Here is a 20,663-nt window from a genome sequence, read left to right on the forward strand (position 1 = left end):
GTGTGATGATTCTTCACCCCAGTCAGATATCCATATCTTATTTTTTTGTAAATTTTATACCATACCACGTAAGTCATACATTATCCCACTCCTCAAAGAATGGAAAGTTAATAAATGTCGTCCAGCTTTTTTAGAACTTCAGAGAATGGATACTGTTCTTACAGTTACCGCAGTTTTAACGTTTTTTAAAAATGTTTTTAAATTTAGGAAAACATTGGGTTTTGATGTATTTTAATTTAGACCCTTCTCCTTTTTATATTCCATGTCTGTAATTTGTTACTGTAATTTGATGCTGTAGCTTTCATGGTTTTTGTCTTTTAAACCGAATAAAGTATTCTTGACTTGACTTACTTTAGTATATACTTCTCTTGTGGGCTTAAAACTATCATTCAGCTTTTCATTTGTTTGTTTCAGTGTCCTTTAAAAGTTCTTGCTTGCTAGTAATCAGCCATGCCTTTTTGTCCCTCCTTTTTCTCTTTTGTTTAATCCCATGGAGCAGGAACCAAGTAGTGTAACATTACGCTTTGGTTGTTTATCTGTTGTGTGGGGTACTATCTTTTCCTTGGTTTCCTTCTCGTGTTTCGGTGGTTGCGTGATCAGCTTAGGTGCCCACAGCTGCTTGTTTTTGTTGGTGTCAGATCGTCTTTTACGAATGTTGTGTTGCACTTAGCTGACGGCATTTTCAATATACAATCGCCTCACAGCGCATCCACACAACAGGAGATACCACACCCACTCACCACCCTAGCAAGGCTTGTCTGTATTTTTAATGTATGTGCTTTTGGCAGTGCTTCGGGTAAACCTGTATTTCTTGTTTTGTCCAGTCAATGTTTAAAGTACAAAAAAAATAAAAACAAAGCACTTACTGTGTTTTAGAAAAATGAGTGGTGAATTTCAGACAGTAGGTACAAAGGTATATATTATAGTGTCATTTTTAAGTTAGAGGCTACTGTGTTGTATATTCCTTAATGTCATTACATATTTCAATGAGAAAATTGCTATCTTTTCATATTTCATGTAGTGGATATGAGCCTGCCAAATTCCAAGATGCCAGAACGTTTTTGTTGTTCACAATGGCAGCTTACATCCATTTTGTTTCTGTTGTAGTCCTTCCCCTTTTTTAATTAAAATCCTAGGCTTGTTTCTACTTTCCATTTCCATGCCTTGATAGACATGACCACTAGAGCAAAGGAGAGCTGTGCATGCGCGTTGTGCTAGTGTTGGGCATAGGACAGGAGGAATGCTGCTCCTCAAGATGGTGGAAGAGGGAGGAGGGAAGGAGATGAACGATATTAAGACCCAGTTCACCACCCGAGAAGGACTCTGCAAGCTGCTGTGCCGTTTTGAAGATATCTTTCCTAACCCAAATGTCTTTTAACTAGCAAAGCTCCAATTCCGTCAAGATTTCCTTTTTCAATTTCAATGACCAGTCTAGCAATGGGGACCAGGTCTGCTTCAATGTGTGTCAGGATCTTTAGTTCTATATCTAAAAAGGCGTGCGCAAGATGAGGTTGTCAGGGGTCTTGGGCTGCCATAGGTGGTTGTGTTAGAGGGGTGCAGTCCATGGGCCCTGTGTATTTGTCTTGCTATAGATTTCTGGAAAGTAGACAACATTCTGAATTCATCAAGAACTCATATGTGTAGATCCCTCAATGTTTTCCCAAAGAAACTAACTGTTAAAATAAAGAAATATTGAAAATGAGTAGTAAACATGGTGTCACATTGGGCGATTTACGAAAACAATATAGCATTACAATCGCTGAACCCGTCTGGTTGTGAGAATGTTTAGAGTTTGTAGCTTCTCCAAGAACCCAAGGTACACAGAGCCAACAACTGAGTTGCACCATACAATGGTTTTTCATTGTGTACCGAGTAGAGACCAATTCATATGGTGAAATATGTAGAGTGAAAAATGGGTATCAAGGAAACCTAAGTATTTCTGAAATGGGCTCCAAGATATGGAGTTTAGGATCAGTGGTTCTTTGTACATCTCTGTATTTGTGGGTACGTGTACTATCATATGCTTTAAAGGGTATTGTTAAAAATGCCTTCTTTCTTACACACTGGCTTAGATTTATATGGCACAAATGCAGTGAAATCCAAATGGTAATAATAAATGTTGTACTATTTTATTCTCCCACATGTTTTCCGATACAAATGGTACATTACTTGTATGGGTAGGCCTAGTGCCCTCAACATGGACTCGTCAAATTTTTCCACTGGAAGCAGATCTGTTTTTTTCCAATGTGGATAACTGTAGATTTTGAGCCCTAGCTCAAACAAAACACAGGGAAACCTAGCACACTTCCACAATTTTGAAAAGTAGACACCTGGGGGGATCCAGGGTGGTGTGATGTGTGTGGCTCTTGCCAGGTTTTTTACCCAGAATCCATTGCAAACCTCGAACTTTGACAAAAAAAAAACACATTTTTCTCACATTTCTGTGATGGAAAATTCTGGAATCTGCAGGGACCCACAAACCTCCTTCCACCCAGCATTCTCCTAAGTCTTCTGATAAAAATGGTACCTCAGCTGTGTGTGTAAGCCTAGTTGCCACGACAGGAAACGGCCCAAAATGCAACATGGATTCATTCCGCTTTTCCAATCAAAACTAACCCTTTTTTTCAAAGTAGATAACTGTGGATTTTGGGCCTTCGCTCAGCTGCACCTAGCAAACCTGCACATTTTTGAAAACTAGACAACTAGGAGAGTCCAGGGCTTCGTGACTTGTGTGACTCTCACTAGGTAATTTAACCCAGAAGCCCTTGCAAACGTAAAACTTTGGTAAAAAAAAAACAATTCTCACATTTCTGTGACAGAAAGTTCTGAAATCTGCAAGGAGTAAAACTTCCTACCTCCCTGAGTTCCCACATGCCTTCCTATAAGAACGGTACCCCACTTGTGTAGGTGGACCAAGAGACCATGACACAAAAGGCCCAAGAGTGCTAATTTGATAGATAAGCAACAGGGGTAGCTGTGGTATTTGGGACTGTGCTGTGACACCACCCATTCAAACATACGAAACATAGACATTTTTTAAAACTATACAACCAGGGGTTTACAAGGTGGTGTGCCTTGTGTGGATCCCATGAGGCTGGTTTTCTTACCCACAATGGCCTGCAAACCTCAAACTGACCACATTGGTTGTTCGTAGGCCAGCCCAGCTTCGAAAACAGTCGTGCAGGGGCCACCCAACCTCGCACGCACCTGCTGGCCGCACCGCGTGCGTCTGTTTACCACTGTCCTGGCATGGATCTGACACTCCGTGCTTCACCACGTTGCTGATGCCAAGGCGTGCGCTGGCACACACTGTTTGCCGCTCGAACTGGAGCTGATTTCGGGGGGGGGGGGCTGAATCTTTAAGCAATAGGCAGAGTGGAGCTGCAGGGGCTCTTAGAAGTCGCAGTGAGAACTGGTCTTAAAAATTAATAGCATTAAGGCAGGTGCCAAGTTAACACCCTCCCAACATCTGTATATTGAATAGAATGTATATTTGTCGTTAAAATTGTTTCTGATGACAATTTGTGCATAATTGGAGACTTGCTAATTTGGGCTGGTTTTTGGGCTGGAACTGGTCTGATTGGGCTTATTTTGGGCTTATATTTGAGCGGCTTTGGGCTTGGGACAGGTCTAAAAATCTGGCAACACTGCGATCATCGGAAAAAGAGGCGCGCACCGCCTGCAAAAAGGTTGGAGGACGTTTGAAATGGCTCCCTAAAAAGACACTTGAAAGAAAACTGTTACATGATAAGACTCCAGCAATGAGCGTTTCACTCTTGGCGCACGACTACCTCTCCAGAGGCAGACGATCGGCAGGGGGACTTTCCAGCAATGCATAAAGCTCGCTGACGAGACTGTACTCGACAATATGACTGAACACCAACTACGAAAGGAAACGACCCGGGACTCAAATAATTTTAGCACAGTCCGGGCAAGAGGGAAGCATCCGATGGCAGTGCTGGGGAATGCGGGGACGGCACCTATGCATTGCACAGCTTCATTTGGGAGTTTGTTGGGCACTTCCAGGTCACACAGGGCACTTCCAGGTCACACAGGTGGAGTTCTCCGTGGGAAGCGGATGGAGGTGAAGTGTTATTACATTTTGTTTGCATACGGTTGTGAGCATCGTGTTGCTGTTAGACGTCTGCTAAGGTGTGTACTGAACATTTCTTTCCTCTGCTTCTTTACTATGTTAAATCATTACTTATTGGTGTATGAAATTAGAATTTTAAAAGCTGAATTTGTATTGTGTTCTTTCTTGAGACATCTGTGTACTTTTGTGCATCGGGATCTTTTTTATAACAATGCGTGTTAAATATCAGAATAACTAGATGCTAATGCCACAGATTGTGTTGAATAACTTGCTTTTGTGTGCAGAATATACAGCATCATTTCCGTATTCTTGGCGATTAAGTAAGTCAACCCTTCTGCCTAATTAAGTTCTCCACTGTAGCATGTTTCCAATAGGTCCTCCTAGAGCTCACGAGTAATACCAGTGTTATAGATTCCCCTATCCTAAAACTACAAATGGGGCGGGCGGGGTGTTGGAGTAGGTGAGGTTGCAAGAGATCTGATCTTTATCTAAAGATTGTGTAACAGCTGCTAAGAACATTAGCCTAAAGGATCACAAGAAAATACTTCTAATGTGTAAGGAAACATGAAGGAAACACCACCATCCTTTTGTGGTCTTTCTAGCTCTCTGCCTGCTGTATCACTGTATAGTCTTTCACTTTTTACCTCAAACATTTTATTTACTTTTCTCGTTATTTTACAGTAGCGCATCTGAAAACGTTGTACTGAGCTGCTCCCTCCTTCCAAAAAATAAAAAGATTGTTGAGGCTGGTGCCTATGTCCTCGGGAGTTTTCACACCCCTTAATGGAAGTCGCAGTTCAAAGCCTTGGAAAACGAGCTGGAAAACTACAATTTACATTGGTTTTCAGCATGTTTTCCCTGCCACCCTGTGATATTGGAGGCTCACCGGGAGACCGTGTGATGGTAGCCGATATCGTATATAACACAGTGACACCGTGTGAGTTGGCAGGTATGCAACTCAGTGAGAATGATCTAATACGTTAAGAATTTTTTCACTGTTCCTACCAGAACGGGTACATTTTGACTGCCCAGAACAGATTTTAGCGATAAATATATTACTACAAGAATTGTTTTCTGTATTTGAAACTATTGCAGCCCCAATACTTCATTTGACTTACTTAACATTTGAACAGGAGGTGAAGTGGGTGCCACTTCTGCTTTGGCTCCCAAGATCAATGTGTATGTGTCTAGATCTATGTCTGTGGCTCTCTATGTGTGTGTGTGTGTGTGTGTGTGGCTGTTTGTGTGTGTATGTGGCTCTGTGTGTGTGGCTCTGTGTGTGTGTGTGTGGCTCTGTGTGTGTGTGGGTGGCTCTGTGTGTGTGTGCGGGTGGCTCTGTGTGTGTGTGGGAGGCTCTGTGTGGGTGGCTTTTTTTGTAGGTGGCTTTATGTGTGGTGGCTCTGTCTGTGTGTGGGTAACTGTGTGTGTAGGTGGCTCTGTGGGTGGCTCTATTTGTGTGTGGGTTGCTCTATGTGAGTTGCTCTTTGTGGGTGGCTCTGTGTGTGTGGGTGGCTTTGTGTGTGTGGCTCTGTGGGTGCAAATGCAATAGGTCTCGCTTTTGAGAGTGATTAAGCTATTGACATTGTAAATAACAATGCTGTTTCTTTAAATGTTTTAAAAACAAAAACTAATGTCATGAGCAATGCCAATAGCTCTAACTTTAACAATGCCGAGACCATTGCATTGTAAATGCTTGTTGTCTAGCCCACAGCACTGAATCCGCATTGTTGCTCGCCACTAAATCAGTTTCTTGGACTTGGTGATTCATTAGCGGTCCTAATGCTAGATCTCCATGCTGCTTTAGACAAGGTATCTCATAACACCTTGTAACAAGCATTGGAATAGCAATAGGTCTCGCCTTTGTTTAAGTTAAAGCCATTAGCTTTGCTAATGGTTTTGTATTTTAGCTATGTCTTGTGATCAGGCACTTTGCAAGGGTTGCACCGAGCAGGCCTTGCAATCAAGAGGCATTCATGAGCTTTTAATCCGGCACCGCCCTCGTTGAGCAAACATTGCGCCACGCTGGAACGAGCAGGCACCGAGAAAGCACTGCATGGGCAGTCTTCGAAGTCTTGCAGGCACTGTCTTCATAGAGCAGAAACCATACTGGGCAAACACGGGCATGCACTGAGACGAGCAAGCACTGTACATGGAATATTCAAATAAAGTACTGAGCAGGCCTTCCAAAGAGGAGCTATCAGTTGTTGTTGTTTACCATCACTGGAGTACTGGACAGGCACTGTGCAGAAGAGGCATGAATGGAGTACATACCAGACACTGTAAGGAGAAGGCATACCGAGTATGTACTGTACAGCTGGGAATTGATGGAGTACTGAGCATGCATTATACAGATGGGGCATTAATGGAGTACTGAGCAGTCCTTGCAAAGAGGAGCTATCAGTTGTTGTTATTTATCATCAGTGCAGTACTGAACAGGCACAATACAGAAGAGGCATCAATGGGGTACTGAGCAGGCACTGTACGCAGAAGGCATACCGAGTATGTACTTTACAGAGGGGGCCTCGATGGAGTACTGAGCAGGCATTATACAGATGGGTAATTAATGGAGCACTGAGCCGGCACTATACAGATGACATATCAATGGAGTACTGAGCAGGCACTATACAGAAGAGGCATTAATGGAGTACTGAGCAGGCACAATACAGAAGAGGCATCAATAGAGTATTGAGCGGGCACTATAAAGAGGAGGACTCAGTTCAGTTCCGGAGCAGGCACTGTGCAGGGGAAACATCAACTGAGTGCTGAGCAGGCACTGCACAGAATAACAGGAAAGCACGTACAAAGAACATTTACTGTTACTTACAGCACGAGGTGATTAACAGCTGCTTTTCTCCCACAACGACGCAACGCCAAACCAGAAGACCTGCAGACGGCGTTGTCCGGCGGTCTGATGTAAAGCAAAAAAATAAATAAACGAGTCACCGACCACGACCCGACACAAAACCATGAGAAGTAACTAAATAAATAAACAAATAAATGGAACTGAGTGCTGAGCTGACACTGCACAGAATAACAGGAAATCACGTACAAAGAACATTTACTGTTACTTACAGCACGTGGTGAGTAACAGAGGCTTCTCTTCGACCATGGACCGACGCCAAACTAGGAGACGACCTGCAGACGGCGTTGTCCGGCGGTCTGATGTATAGCAAAAAAATAAATAAATAAACGTATCTCCGACCATGACGCGACGCAAAACCAGGAGACGTAACAAATTAAATAAACAAATAAATGGAGCGCGGTGTCCACATGCAATTTATAACTTTGTGCTTCACATCCGTAATAACAGAATGAAAGTGCGCTGCCCCTAATTAAAGGAGACAGTTTCACGCCGCTAGTAAAGGATCCAGTCCAGGTGGGCAGGGCTAAAAGAGGACAGGGCGGTAACCAAGAGGGACTAAAAAGCCTCAGTTTTAAAGTTAAACAAGCATTGGCATAGCCAATAGGTCTCGCCTTTGGGACCTTATAAGTGTTTAGCCATGCAACAGTTGCATAACTAAATACTTATAAGGTCCCAAAAGCGAGACCTATTGGCTATGCAAAGTGAAAGTGATCGCGATCGCGATCACGATCACGATCAAACATCAAATCGGCCGTACGACCGCGAAAGTGAAAGTAATCCCGGTAAAGCGCGGTGCGCGCTCGCGCACATGCACTGTAGCTCCAGGCTGGCCTGGTAGCACTTTTTGGAGCCCTCTCAATAAGTCTCGCCGGACCAGCGAATGGGCTGGGTCAGGCGAGACCTAAAAAAATAAACAAACAGAGCGCAGTGTCCCTGAAGCAGACGCCATGCTCAACATGAAAGTTTAATTAAAAATACAATTTGAAACTGAGCTCGGTGTCCCTATAGCAGGTGCCACGCTCAGCAGCGCTGCAAATACAAACAAGCCTTGAAAATGCAATAGGTCTCGCCTTTGCTTAAGATAAAGCCCTTTGCTTTGCTAATGGTATTGTATAGCAAAGCAAATGGCTTTAACTTAATAAAAGGCAAGACCTATTGCATTTTCAATGCTTATTTAAATGCACTTCGACCACTGGTAGACACTACTGGAAAGACAAGTTCGAGTTAAATGATCCTTGTGAGGTTTGTTAGGTGATAGTAACATCTGTTGATTGCAGCGCTTTGAAACCATAAATGTGGGTGAAGAGCTATATATAAAACAAATTGGCACCAGTTAGCTGTAAACCCAACATGTCTGTATCTACGCAGCTCTTAACTTCGTGCACAACCACATTTCGTGAAAACACTAACCTGGTGTGTCAGAATATTCACTACAAAGATATCGGCCACAGTATGAACTGCCGAACCGCAGCAAAGCCAAGTACACAATTACTATTTTTGGCTCCAAACCAATGAACCTCAAAGATATATGTTGGTATGGCACCTATAAGTAAAGCAAAGTATAATAACCCTATAATCTAGTTATGGTGTTTTTGTAGCACATATTTAGGAGTCGATTTCTCCCACGGTACACCATACAAAATTAGGCATTAAAACCAAATTCTCGTCCAGTTGCGACTCTAGCACTGCATACTTTTCTAAGTTCTATAATTTAAATGACAAATAATTGCCATTTGATGGCAGTTCCTACCACAGAAGGGTGGAAGGCTTGGGATGAGATCAAGAGCCTAACATTTGGCAGCGCGAGAGTTCAGCTCACTGAGCTATCCTTGGACCTAGCAGCCTGAAATACCACACCTAGCATGTCGAAACCCATTCCAAGTTCCACTGGCTCCGAGGAGGCGTCAGACCCAGCAGAGACGGGTGCTGTTTACACAGTATATCGAACAAGGACTATGTGAAACTCAAGAACTTTAGAGTAGAACATCCAGAAATCTGGAGCAATTATGGTAAATAAGGCACCACTGGCATCGAGTAGACCCCATGTTTGAATACTCAAGTATTAGCAGGGGGTTTCCCTCCTTCCACACCCTAAAGTCGTAAAAACGGTGAAAAAACCTCAACGTCTGGAAACAGTTGCTGCTAGCAGCTCTCCATAAAATCGCGCTCGGCCTACAAATATACTTTGAAAAACGCTGGCCACACTGAGCCGTTGACTACCTTTACGCAAGGTTGTGGGCAAGACTAAAGTACGAAGTAAATATTCTGAGCAAAACAAGCACGGCTCAAGCCGTCGAAAGCGGGATTTTAAGAAACATCTGAGCTGAACTTCACCCACGCACATCTTAGTAATACATTCAGAATGTGTGTTCATACATCCCTGCGCACGAGAAAGGGTATGAATATTAACATTTAGGAACTTAACCGTTTCAAATTGTGTAAACAAAAAAAGAAATGGATTATTTACAAGCGCCCTGCAGTACAGCGCTGTTTCGTCCAGGGGTGCCGCACATGCTCCTATATCAGAGGAAGTCACAGGCACTTAAAATCTGGGCACCCAGGTCGAGGCCCATGATCCCAGGGCTTAATTTGTGCCGGTGCTTGCCGGTGCTTAGCCCCGGCACTTAATTGACAGGGCTACGCATCTCGCCCAGCCCGTGCCGTGCGTCATTGATGTTTTTTCAAATTTAGATTTAAATACTCAATGTACTCTGTCTCAGTCTCAGCGTGTTCAATCATGCAGCCTGGCAGAGCCTGCAGGTCACAGGAGCAGTTAAGTTGCGGCTGTGTGTGTGAGATCATCATCAACAGACTAACTCACACTACTACTACTTCAATCATTCATTTCTCACAATTATTTTATTTTTAGCTGCTGCCTGCCTGCCGCGCACCGCACGGTGCGAAAGAGAATAAATTATTGGTGGCGTAGTAGTGTGATCGATCATGGCGGCAGAGGCCGCAGCCTGGTAACGGTTTCGGTTTGTTATTTAAATTTTACAGTCAGTGAGTGGGGTGGGCTCAGTGGGCCGGGCGGCGTGCGTGCACTAACACAGTTGACTGTGCGTGCGCGTCACACTGATTTATTGGGGCGCCAGGCCAGGGGCAGGCTGGATTTGTGGGTCGGACTCGGTTCTGAGACGCTGAGTTGACTATTCTGGTAGGGGGGTAGGGGCCGCTGTACGCGCAGCGCATGGCAGCTTTTTGTCACATGACCACGCGCGCCACCGCCGCCACGCCCCAGCACAACTGCAGCCCACTGCTAACCAGTCCGGGAGTCGGGACACACACTGCGGTTCAGTGCACCAGGCCGCGGCCGCCTAAAATAATCAGTTATTCCAGACTGAGCCGGACTGCCCACGGCCCACCACGAGTAACGCGGTAAGATTGAAGGAACAGCATTTTTTTGCCTACTAGTACTACTACTGTGATACCGTGTCCGTGCGACCTGCGTTCGTGGCTGCCTGTTGTCTCACGTGTGCGGGGCCTCTTTCAAAATTACATTCTGCCATGGTATTCTTCCCGAAAAAATGCCTCGCTTACGTGGGCAAGAAAGGGTGTCCTCCCCTCGCTTGAATCTCTTTGGTTGGGGGTGTGATTTGATTCCCTTTCTTCGCATGTTTAACACACGCACAGCAGATTCTGTAGCAGATGCAGGGCCCTTTGAATATATCCATACTCCATCCTAAAGCAGCAATCATAATTTCTATAAGAAATCTGGGACCGTTTCAGTAAGGGAAAGGCCTGTTGCAGCATCAAGTGTGCCACTGTTTCTTCTAATCCACTTGCTTCCTGCCGAGTTTTTATTTTCCCTGAAATGATTGGATAGCTCATCTAGTTTAGTGGTTTAATCTTCCTGCGTCAGAACATTCTGATTAAAGGGCAGGTCACAGATTACAAATCAGTTCAACCTTTCATTGTTTTGAGATGGCTAAACACTGCCACCACTGACTGGGATAATGGTAAAAACTATGGAATCGTATCCTATGAATATTTTAAGGTATTTACATATTCATAACTGAACTATAAACCAAGTATACATCACACACTGTGCAATGTGGAAATTCATACGGTAATATGAACCACACACATGACAACATGTGAGTCAGCTATTATGGCAATCTGGCTTTGCAAACAGGGCAATATGGAAACTGTCACAGCAACACGTGCTACGTAAATAGGGTGTGCAAACTCAAGGCAACAAATGCTTTACGTACCGGCCACATCTGGAAACTATGATATACATACAGCTGTATTCTGGAAATGGTTATGGCTGTGTAAGCTTTACATAGAGAGGCAATGTAGAAACTGGAATCAAGAATTGCCTGCTGGCACGTTTACCAGATCTCGGAAATGTAAACAATACCCTTGTTGGTTTGGCACACTGAGCATCGTTTTCTGAGCAGTATAATAGTTAGCATCCTAGAATATTTTAGCGACATGAATAGATATTTCATTTTTTAGGGCATTTTTTTTCTGAAAAAGGAATGTTGATGGGCTATTAACTAGCACAGCGTCAATGATGTTGTGGCAGACTTTAAAGCTGGTGTCTTTCCCCTCATTTTGGGAAATGAAAGCTCCTGTATATGGTTCTGGAGAATGTGTACCCCTGCTTCAAATTCAGCACAAGTTGAAGTTTTTTGATGCATCCCTGAGCAAACATGATGATCACGCTCATGCATGTGCGCGGGAAGTTTTTTTGTCACACAAATTGTGACACAAAGCAGGTGTCTGTGCTCAGGAGAGGCACACAATGTGCACCCTTTTGTCAGCACATGCATGCTGTCAGCTCATCAAGCAGTAAAGGACTAACTGTGGTGGCTGTGATACAATTCATACCTAAGATGGAGGGTTAGAGAGGTCCCAGAAAGCAGACATGAATTGTAGGGCTCTCTCCAAAACATTTAAGGAATCCTCTCTTGTTGGTCAAACTGAGGAGTATGAAGAAAAGGAGACAGAGGGTACTTGTGAAATACCAAAAATTCCCCCTGTCCTTTCATAGTCCACCGTTCTCTAGAAGGGCTAACCCATAAATTAACAGATAGTTAAGTAGCTCAACCTGCCTTGATTTTTGCTCTTCTTTTGGGTTCCCTTGCCTGAAAACTCTCAGCGTCACCCCACAGGCCTGCTTACACCTTGTGTTAAAGACACTGGTTCTACCAGTATCAGTGGAATTAGCAAAAAGGGCAGGACTGCCCAAAACTGCTCTCAAAACTGACTGTTGGATTACACAACTGCCGTAAGCAACTTTAATATAAAGATGGGCACAAACCTTCAGCAAGCGTGCCAACATTTTTCTACCAGATTTAAGGGTTTTCAAGCCACTAGTGATGAGAAACTTTGAGGGTTGAGAAATATAACACCATATCCCCTTGCCCGATTCAACTACAGAAACGGAGGATCTTCTATTTAGACGACCAGGAAAGGCTACCAGGACTCTCTTTTGAGTGACAGAGCGGATCGATTGCTCAGTAGATGTCTCCGGCACACTGGATGTATCCCCTGTCAATGGTCATTAGAGTTACTGATAAACCAAGCAAACTGACTAATAAACATTGTGAAACCTTTGGGGACTCCTTCAACCAGTTACTGTGTGCTACCTACATGATCAATGCAAGATCATAGCAGGCCAGGGGTGTCTTCCACAGAAATCCTCACAAAGCTGTGCCAGGCAGTTTCTGTTTGTTTACTTCACTAAGTTTTATTCAACCATAGTCTTTGCTACACAGATGTGGCAGTGAGCGGCGAAGGGTTAGAAGAGCCCTCTTGGCAGGGCCGGACTGAGAACACAAATGAGCCCTGGTCATTTTATTGGCCCGGCCTCTGGGTAGAGGGGGCACAGCGTTAGCCTTTAAAGGCTATGCGTCACCACGAGGAGGAGAGCATGGCGGGGAGGGCAAGAGTAGAAGAGTGATGCCGAGGCGAGTGAGATGGAGAAGAGAGGGAAGGGGCGTGGAGAGCGAGAGAGAGGGAAGGGAAGGAACGCGGAGAGAGAGAACGAGAGAAAAAAGAGAAAGAGTGAGGGTGTGTAAGAGAGAGAGGGGTATCTGGGGTCCTCTTTGACAGTTTGTGAATTCACCCAGATAACGGTTTTGCGCAGGTAAACGGACGACTTAACGGTTCAGTGATTATCCAGTGTCATGTTTATAGCTTAGACGGATACTGTTTTAAAACAATGTTTACATTCCAGAGAGAGTGCACAAACTGGAGCCCGGGCAGGCACCATGATCTCATCGGCTCTTCGGGGTGCCTCACACACAGTCACACCTCACCTCCTACTCGGGTGGGGAGTTGCTGGGGACCACGCTTAAATACAGTGTGCAGTAGAGCTAAAGGTGGCTCTGGCTGCTGCTGACTGTGGCTAATTTATGCTCCATCCTGGATAGAGACATAGGGGTGCCAAGGGGACAGGTGTGGACAGTTGCATCATGGCGATGGTCAGGTCACATGTGAGGGGTGTAGAGCAGAACAACGACGTAAAGGCGGGGGAAATGTGCAAGGAAGTTGGAAAGGCTTTATGGGAGAGCCTGTGCGGCACAGAGGACAGGCAGAGCTGGATAGGGTGTACTGTACTGGTAAAGACAGAAGTGCAGAGGGACCGTGTTGAAGGGGAGAGACAGGGGTACGGAAAAGGGGGTGTGCATGGAAAGTATGGTTGGGGGAGGAAAACAATGCATAATGATTCTAAAGAATTAAGGAACGCACACTATCCGCTGTGTAAAATTGATTGTGGGGCCGCATCAAATATTTTAATTTAACCCCAGACATCATAAAAGTCTCTGACAGCCGGGCCCGATGGTAGTGAGAGCTCAAGTATGTATGAGAAGCTCGCTTACAGCAATGGGCCGAGGAAGTCACGTCACCGCTTGGATTAATTACGGGGATTCACTTTCGTGACAGATCTCAGTGTCGTTCTTGGAAGGTTCACTTGAGTGATTTGAATTGTATGTGTTCATCACGTCATGGATGCCTTGCGTCACGTGGGGTGACAACCGAGTTTGGTGTAATGAAAAGGGGAACGCGGTCATGCTCGCTCTCGCTGTAAAGGAGATTAGGCGAAGAACGAGATGCTGACATCTGTGTGATTGATTAGTATAATATCATGGCATACATATTAGTATAAGACCGTGGCATACATCAAAGGGTGTGTTAAACAGTGCTTGGAATGAGAAAAGTAAGTGCAGGTACTCCCCTTCCCAGCGTACCTGTCTGCTACTGAGAAGTGCTGGTACTCTCCAAGTCAAAGATTTGCACCCTTGCTCAAAAGTTCATTTACTTTCTCTTTCCAATTAAGAAAAAGTTAAAGTACTCCGTACCAGATAATGCATGCCCATTTAAAAGCATTGGTATTAATGATAGTAGTGCTGGGAATGGAACGAATGGACTCTGGTAACCTCCTTTTTGGTAGTAGATTGACCGCAAAGAGGTGGGGAAATGGGGAGGCTTTGCTTAGCCATTATGAAGTCAGTGTCATGAGCAGAAGCAGAATATTATGCATTATTTTTACAAACTCCGCCGTCCGAAGAATTAGACAAGGAAAAAAGTCAGTAATGTTGTTCTAGGTTACTTTGCCACTAACCGGATGCAGTTTAATATAGCTTAGGCAAATGATATAATAAAGAGATGTATGTGTATATCCAGCAAGTCTCGGTGTAATGTAGCTACGATGGTTTAGGTAGTGAATGCATCCCTGCAGCTATTTCTTTGTAATCTCTGGTCACACGTTTGAATCGTCATAAGAAGCTTAGAAGGTTAATGTACCTGCTGCAGAGGGTTGCGGCTTGCGTGTAAGGTAAATCACATAGTTGCCTTTTATGTAGCATAGCGCAGTGTGTTTTATTGTGTACTATACAGGTGGTCATAATTAGTAAATTCACACTCCTTTGACCGTTTCACTGATAAATGTATCGATCTACTTATTTGAAATGGTTTCAGAGCTTGAGAAAGTCCAAAGCACTTTCATATTGACATTTAACTTTTGTTAACATGAAACCTGATAGGCCGATGTCGTTTTGCTTGCCCTGAATGGATAATAAGTCTGGCGAGTAAACGAATGTGCCCAGAAGAGCTCGTTTCAAACTGTTCCACAATTAAAACACAAGGGTTTGCTATTTGTTTATGAAGTGAAATACATGCTGGTGGGCAGCGAGCTGGAGAGCAAATAAGTCTTACATGCTCTCTCTAGGCCAGAGGTATTTAAACTTTTTGATGTCGAGACGTAAAGTAGGCGTAAAGACCCCTCCTGACACAAATTTCTAGAACTTCGTCCTCCTCATCTTTGCCAGCAATTGAAAACCATAAAGGCCCCCAATTCCCACAGCAAATCATTTTTACATTGAGGAAATAAATTAAACCGTGTTTAGCAAACCAAAGGTCAGTGAGCGTGGGGGTCTGGTCAAAAACAACAAGCCTAATTTATGAGGCATTGGCGTAGGGCAGTGCTGCACGTTTTCTTTCTGCGCTGCCCTACGCCAATGTGAAAGGGCAAGAATGCACCTTACTTATGAAATATGGTGCATTGCTGTCGGGTGGCACTGGTGCGTCAGCAAGTGTGCCGCTGCCCGCTGTCTGGGGAGGATGGGACTGGCTGGGCATTGTTTTGCCTACTACTGAATACCGTGTGTGCGTGCAAAAAAAAAACAACGCACGCTGTATTTTTATTTGGTAGTGTGTGTGACTAGAGTCAAGTGATGGTCTGCCGGTTAATATGCTGCTATCAGTCAGCTAGCTTTTCAACTTTGCCTATTGTCTCACACCTCACCTCCCACTCGGGTGGTGCGCAGCGTCACCAAGTGTACCGCCGTCTGGGGAGGATGGGACTGGCTAGGCATTTGCCTGCCCAGTGCTCATATAGTCCTATAGTTTTTGTGCGCACTCCTTGCATGCCATGGCAGGTTGGTCTTCACTTTGATCTTTAAGGCCATTTTGGTGTATTAATTACTTTATCATACAGGTCCAGATCAAAGGTATCCTGCAAGCTCACAAGGTCCTGTGATGCACTGCTCGCAGGCCATGGATTGTAGTGAAATTTCATGCACAATTGCTCCATTACCTATGACATTCATTTGTACTTCGTTGATGTCTCTGTTTGTTTGCTCCAGGTTCTTTCCACCAGCTTTAATATTTGGAACGCGTTTGTAGAGTGCATAGATTATTGGTCGTCCCAACACCTCAGGCTTGTTTTTGGTTGAGTTTTCTCAGCCTTTTTTTCTTTTCTTGAGAGAACAGGTTGGAACGGGCTCTCAGAGCTGACGAGAATTTGGCTTTTCCTAAGCCGCTTTCTATTGCATGTACAATTGACTCATTTCAAGTTGGATCACCTGTGGTGTTAAGGGCTGGTCTTGATTGAGTTATTTTTTGTTCTGCTTGTGGCTGCAGTAGTAGCTCTTGGGGTGGCGGGCTACAGCCTACAGGCCCTGTGTTAGACTAAATGATTGATTTGTACTTTTAAAATCAGATTCCTTTGCTTGCGAAGTGCCCCAGGCATTTAATTTTGGTTTCTGATTTTCATGAAGTGATACTGCCTGCTGTATTTCCTCTATCATGTGTTCCATGATGTCTGATAATACAGCTAGTTTTTCAGTTACTGGGCTATAGCTGCAAGACTCTACTCAACCCCCTACAGGGGTCTGAGCTCCTTTTATCCGGGACTCTTTCCATTTTGGCGCCAATTGACATTGTGTATGACACCAGTGTTTGTAGGACTGTTATCTTTATGTCCAAATTGTCAAAGTTCATGATAGTTGGGGTCATTATTGCAGACAATGTTCTATAAAACCTATTCCAATCTAACCCATCAACGTTCGCGTGTTCTTTCTTGCTCGCACGACGCACACTTTTTTTTTTATGTATTTACTTTTGCCCAGTGAAAGAGATAGTAACGGCCCTGTCTGCTCCTGCTGAAATATTCATATGGGGCTGATGCCAGCCCTTACCAGGCTGAGCCCCATGGCCCAGCTGGTGGTACCTCAGGCGCAGGTGGCTGCGGAAGGCCATGGAAGCACTGCTGGCACCTGCCCTGGGCAAAGAGGTTCGCCTCAAACTTCTGGCAGCGAGCACTGCAGCAGGCTCCAGGGGGTCTGAGGAGAAGAGAGGCAGAGACTAGAGAGGCCCTATAAGTACCATGTCCATACCGAATGTGACAGCAGGAGTAGGGTCCCTATACAACCTGTCTTCCTCACAGGACTCACTTTGCTAGTTCAGAGACCCATGTCGAGCCATCTTGAATCGTTACCACTGTTTCATAGAGCTAGCCTATGCCTTATACACATATCATTAACAAATAATAACTAGCGATGTCTGGGTAGCTACTCAACTGTCCAAAGCATCAGCCAATATGCTGGAATTCTACCTACCACAGCACTGGAGTGGATAGAGCAGGAAGTTGACGCACGTGGGGTTGGTGAGTTTAGGATTGTGGAAAGATTTGGTTCATACAATTCAACACCACAACAATTAGTGGGCTTCAAAATGCTCCACTGCAACATACCACACACTCAGTCTCACCACTTCCGCGAAAATGAGCCAGGCTCATTTGCTATGTTGTCCTTACTTAGTGTGATGATGATTGGACTTTTCAGCAGCATCAACACTCTGAAAATTGTTCCAGCGCCACTGGCTTGGTTGCCTTTATTTGCCATTTTCATGCGGTGCGGCCTGGGTTCCTTTGCGTGACGTTTCCATGCTTCCTGGTCTAAGTACTTATGGGTGAAATTTCCATGGTTTATGGCCTGGGTGCTTATGTGTGACATTTCCACGGTTTATGGCCTGGGTGCTTATGTGTGACATTTCCACGGTTTATGGCCTGGGTTCTTGTGTGACATTTCCATGCTTTCTGGCCTGGGTGGTTGTTAGGTCATCATTTGCAATTTACTATGCTTTGAAACTTAATACAGCGAAATATATACTGTAAAATGTGTTGTGCGCAATTTTTGTCTTTCTTTTTACAAAATGTTATTGAGGGTAGAATTCTCTTCCAAACATCTCTAGCAGTCTTTAAGCTTGCTGCGCTTTCTTGCTGCACCCTGCTGGTGGTCTAACAAAACTTGCCAGGGCTGCTTTGGGTTCCCAGTCTATCCCTGAGTGTTGATTAATCAATCTTTTTTGTGAATCACAGTGTGTAACTAACTCTGCACACTGCCACCTCACCCTTCTTTTGTAGTAATACCACAAGAGGCCAAAAATTAAAAGTGAGGCAAACTTTACAGACTTTGTATGTCTTTTGGTGAGCGCTGCAGGGCAGGCAGGTGTATGTGTGAGTTGGAAAAAGCCTGAATTTGGGTAGTCAAAGTAAGATCCATTTGGGTTGTTCTTATAATCAGTCATGGTAATAGCTGTACAGATGCAGAGATGAATGTCTTTGTTGCAAACTGCAAATAAATATTAATTGTGCCTGTTACCTAGATGAATTGACATCACACTTCGCACATGTCTAGCGTGTTTTCTTTCACTTTGCTTCCCTAGAATGTCACATTCTGGACAGAAGAAGATTTCAAGCTACTTCACAAAAGTCAAGCCCAAAGATGATGAGGAGCCTGCTAGCAAACTTGCTAGAAAAGATCATGTACTTCCAATGGATGAAGGGAACAAGGAACATGATGAAGTGCGAGCGAAGGCACTAGATGAGAGTGACACCACTACTAGTAGCAGCGTTATAATCCCTACAGAAGGAAAGACACAAGCTAGTCCTCTTAGAGATGAGCAGCATCATGCTGTGGTACAGACACAGAGGAAACACCAAGCACTAGCAAACAGTTTGACAGATCACTTAAGCCACATTCAGACAGAGTTTTTAGGAAAGGCATTCTCCCTAAAGGTTGGAAACATGACCAAAATATGTATTTCCAACGCAAGCATCCGTGGCTAATTGTTAAGGGACCTAACCTTGGCTGTTCTGTGTGTCGCCAAGTCCGTGATCTTGGTGCTGAAAAATCCAGGGTAATGAAATTGTCCAAAGAATGGACTGAGTCTACAGTAAAGGCATATGGCACCAATATAGACCAACAGCAGAAATCATTGAGGAAAAAGATTGGAGAACATGCACAAAGCAAGGCTCATGTTGCAACTTTAAAAATCTTAGAAAATGCAAAAAAAGATCCTTTATTGCAAGTAACTGCAAAAGCACAATCTTTACAAATGTCAGCAACAGCCAAAATATTCCGAGTAGCTTATAAGGAAGCAAAGCGGAACAGACCAGCGTATGGTTTTGAAACCAAGATAGACTGCCACCTGTTGAATGGACTTTATATGTGGCGAATTTTGCACTCCAATGTAGCTTGCTCAAACATACAGCGCCACATATCCTCAGAAATGAAGAGGAATATATTTACCAAAATTATTGAACTTTCCCCAAAAGGAAGTCTTTTACTAGATGAAGCCACTGCATTAAATAGGAAAAGTTCCTAAATTGTGTACATGCGAATGCAGCTACCTGGCATGGACTCCCAAGCTAATATGTTTGTTGACTTCATTGAGCTGAGTGATTTGTCAGCTGACGGCATAGTAAACAGTTTACTATCTGCACTAAAAAAAGAAACAGTTAACATCAGTGAGGACTTTCTCTCCAAATGCCTGGTTTCAGTTGCCTGTGATGGAGCTTCAGTGATGTTTGGCCGCCACAGTGGTGTTGTTAAGAGGTTGCAAGAAAAAATCTCTCCCAAAATTGTAGCCTGGCACTGCTCAGCACATCGCCTGGAACTTGCCGTTCATGATATCATGAAAGATATTGGCGCTACAAATCATTTAAAAAACTTACTCGATAAGCTCTATTCTCTATTTGCCACATCTGTAAAAAAACGTTTGGAGCTAAAAGAATGTGCAGAAGCTCTTGACATTCAGCTTTGCAGAATAGGTAGAGTGTTAGATACTCGTTGGGTTGCATCAAGCTTCAGAACAGTAGAGGCTGTTTGGAACTCTTATCCTGCTCTCTACAAGCACTTTACTAGAGCAGCTGATGATGGTTCCTGTGATAGTTCCACACGAAATATGTACACAGGCCTAGGAAGGCGGTTATCATCTATACAGTTTGTTGCTAATCTTGGCCTCATGTATGATGCTCTTCAGGAGTTATCAGAGTTATCACTCGAGTTACAGAAGCGTGACTCTACAATCATTGATGCTCATCGAGCTATTTGTCGGCAAATTGCAGTGTTTGAGGCAATGGTAGACAGGCAAGGGAACCACTTCTCACAGTGTAAAAAGGGCATAGAAGAAAATATATTCCAAGGTGTGATGCTGCAAAAAGGAAAGACCACTGACAAAATCATTGAACAGGGACAGTTTTTTCGTAGCCTTGCAGAATATCTAAGAAATCGATTGTTGTCTACAGGAGGTACTAATTCTACTGACAAAAAGGCTGAGTATGATACACTTATTAGCGAAGTGAAAGTTTTATATAAACAGTACTGGCCTGATGAGCTACCCGTTCTTTGTGGTGAAAGTGAAATTGAGTCTCTGTGTAAAAGATTCAACATTGCCAGTCGAGAAACCATACGTGTTTAAGGAATCTGGAGGAAAAGAAATTAAAAGGCAGTTCAAGGAGCTTTTGATGGCCTTACACACTATTGCTATCAGTACTGCAGAATGTGAGCGGGGCTTTTCTCAAATGAATCTCATTTGCACATCTACAAGAGCATCGTTGCTGACTGAAACAACATGTTCTTTAATGTTTTTAAATCTTGTTGGCCCACCGTTGAACAGATTCAACCCCAT

General features: G+C 44.0%; 2 protein-coding genes across 5 annotated transcripts in view; one reads left to right on the plus strand and one right to left on the minus strand.

Annotated features, from left to right (window-relative positions):
- Positions 1-20,663, minus strand: part of LOC146784474 (guanylate-binding protein 7-like) — a 622,481-nt gene that overhangs the window by 473,664 nt on the left and 128,154 nt on the right. The window contains exons 3-4 of one of the 4 annotated variants that reach the window (XM_085633262.1): positions 7,166-7,252; positions 6,918-7,001 (exon numbers count right to left, since the gene is read on the minus strand). The exons of 2 other annotated variants lie outside the window; for them this stretch is intronic. The gene's annotated coding sequence lies outside the window, so the exon portion shown is untranslated. The remainder of the gene's footprint in view (positions 1-6,917; positions 7,002-7,165; positions 7,253-20,663) is intronic. One more of the 4 variants, XM_085633264.1, reaches the window with a different exon arrangement.
- On the plus strand, positions 19,368-20,453 carry LOC146784475 (E3 SUMO-protein ligase KIAA1586-like). The gene has a single exon (XM_085632959.1). The coding sequence runs from the start codon at positions 19,368-19,370 to the stop codon at positions 20,451-20,453; it is 1,086 nt and encodes a 361-aa protein (XP_085489085.1).

Source organism: Triturus cristatus, chromosome 11 (assembly GCF_964204655.1).
Source record: "Triturus cristatus chromosome 11, aTriCri1.1, whole genome shotgun sequence".
NCBI classification, from domain to species: Eukaryota; Metazoa; Chordata; class Amphibia; order Caudata; family Salamandridae; genus Triturus; species Triturus cristatus.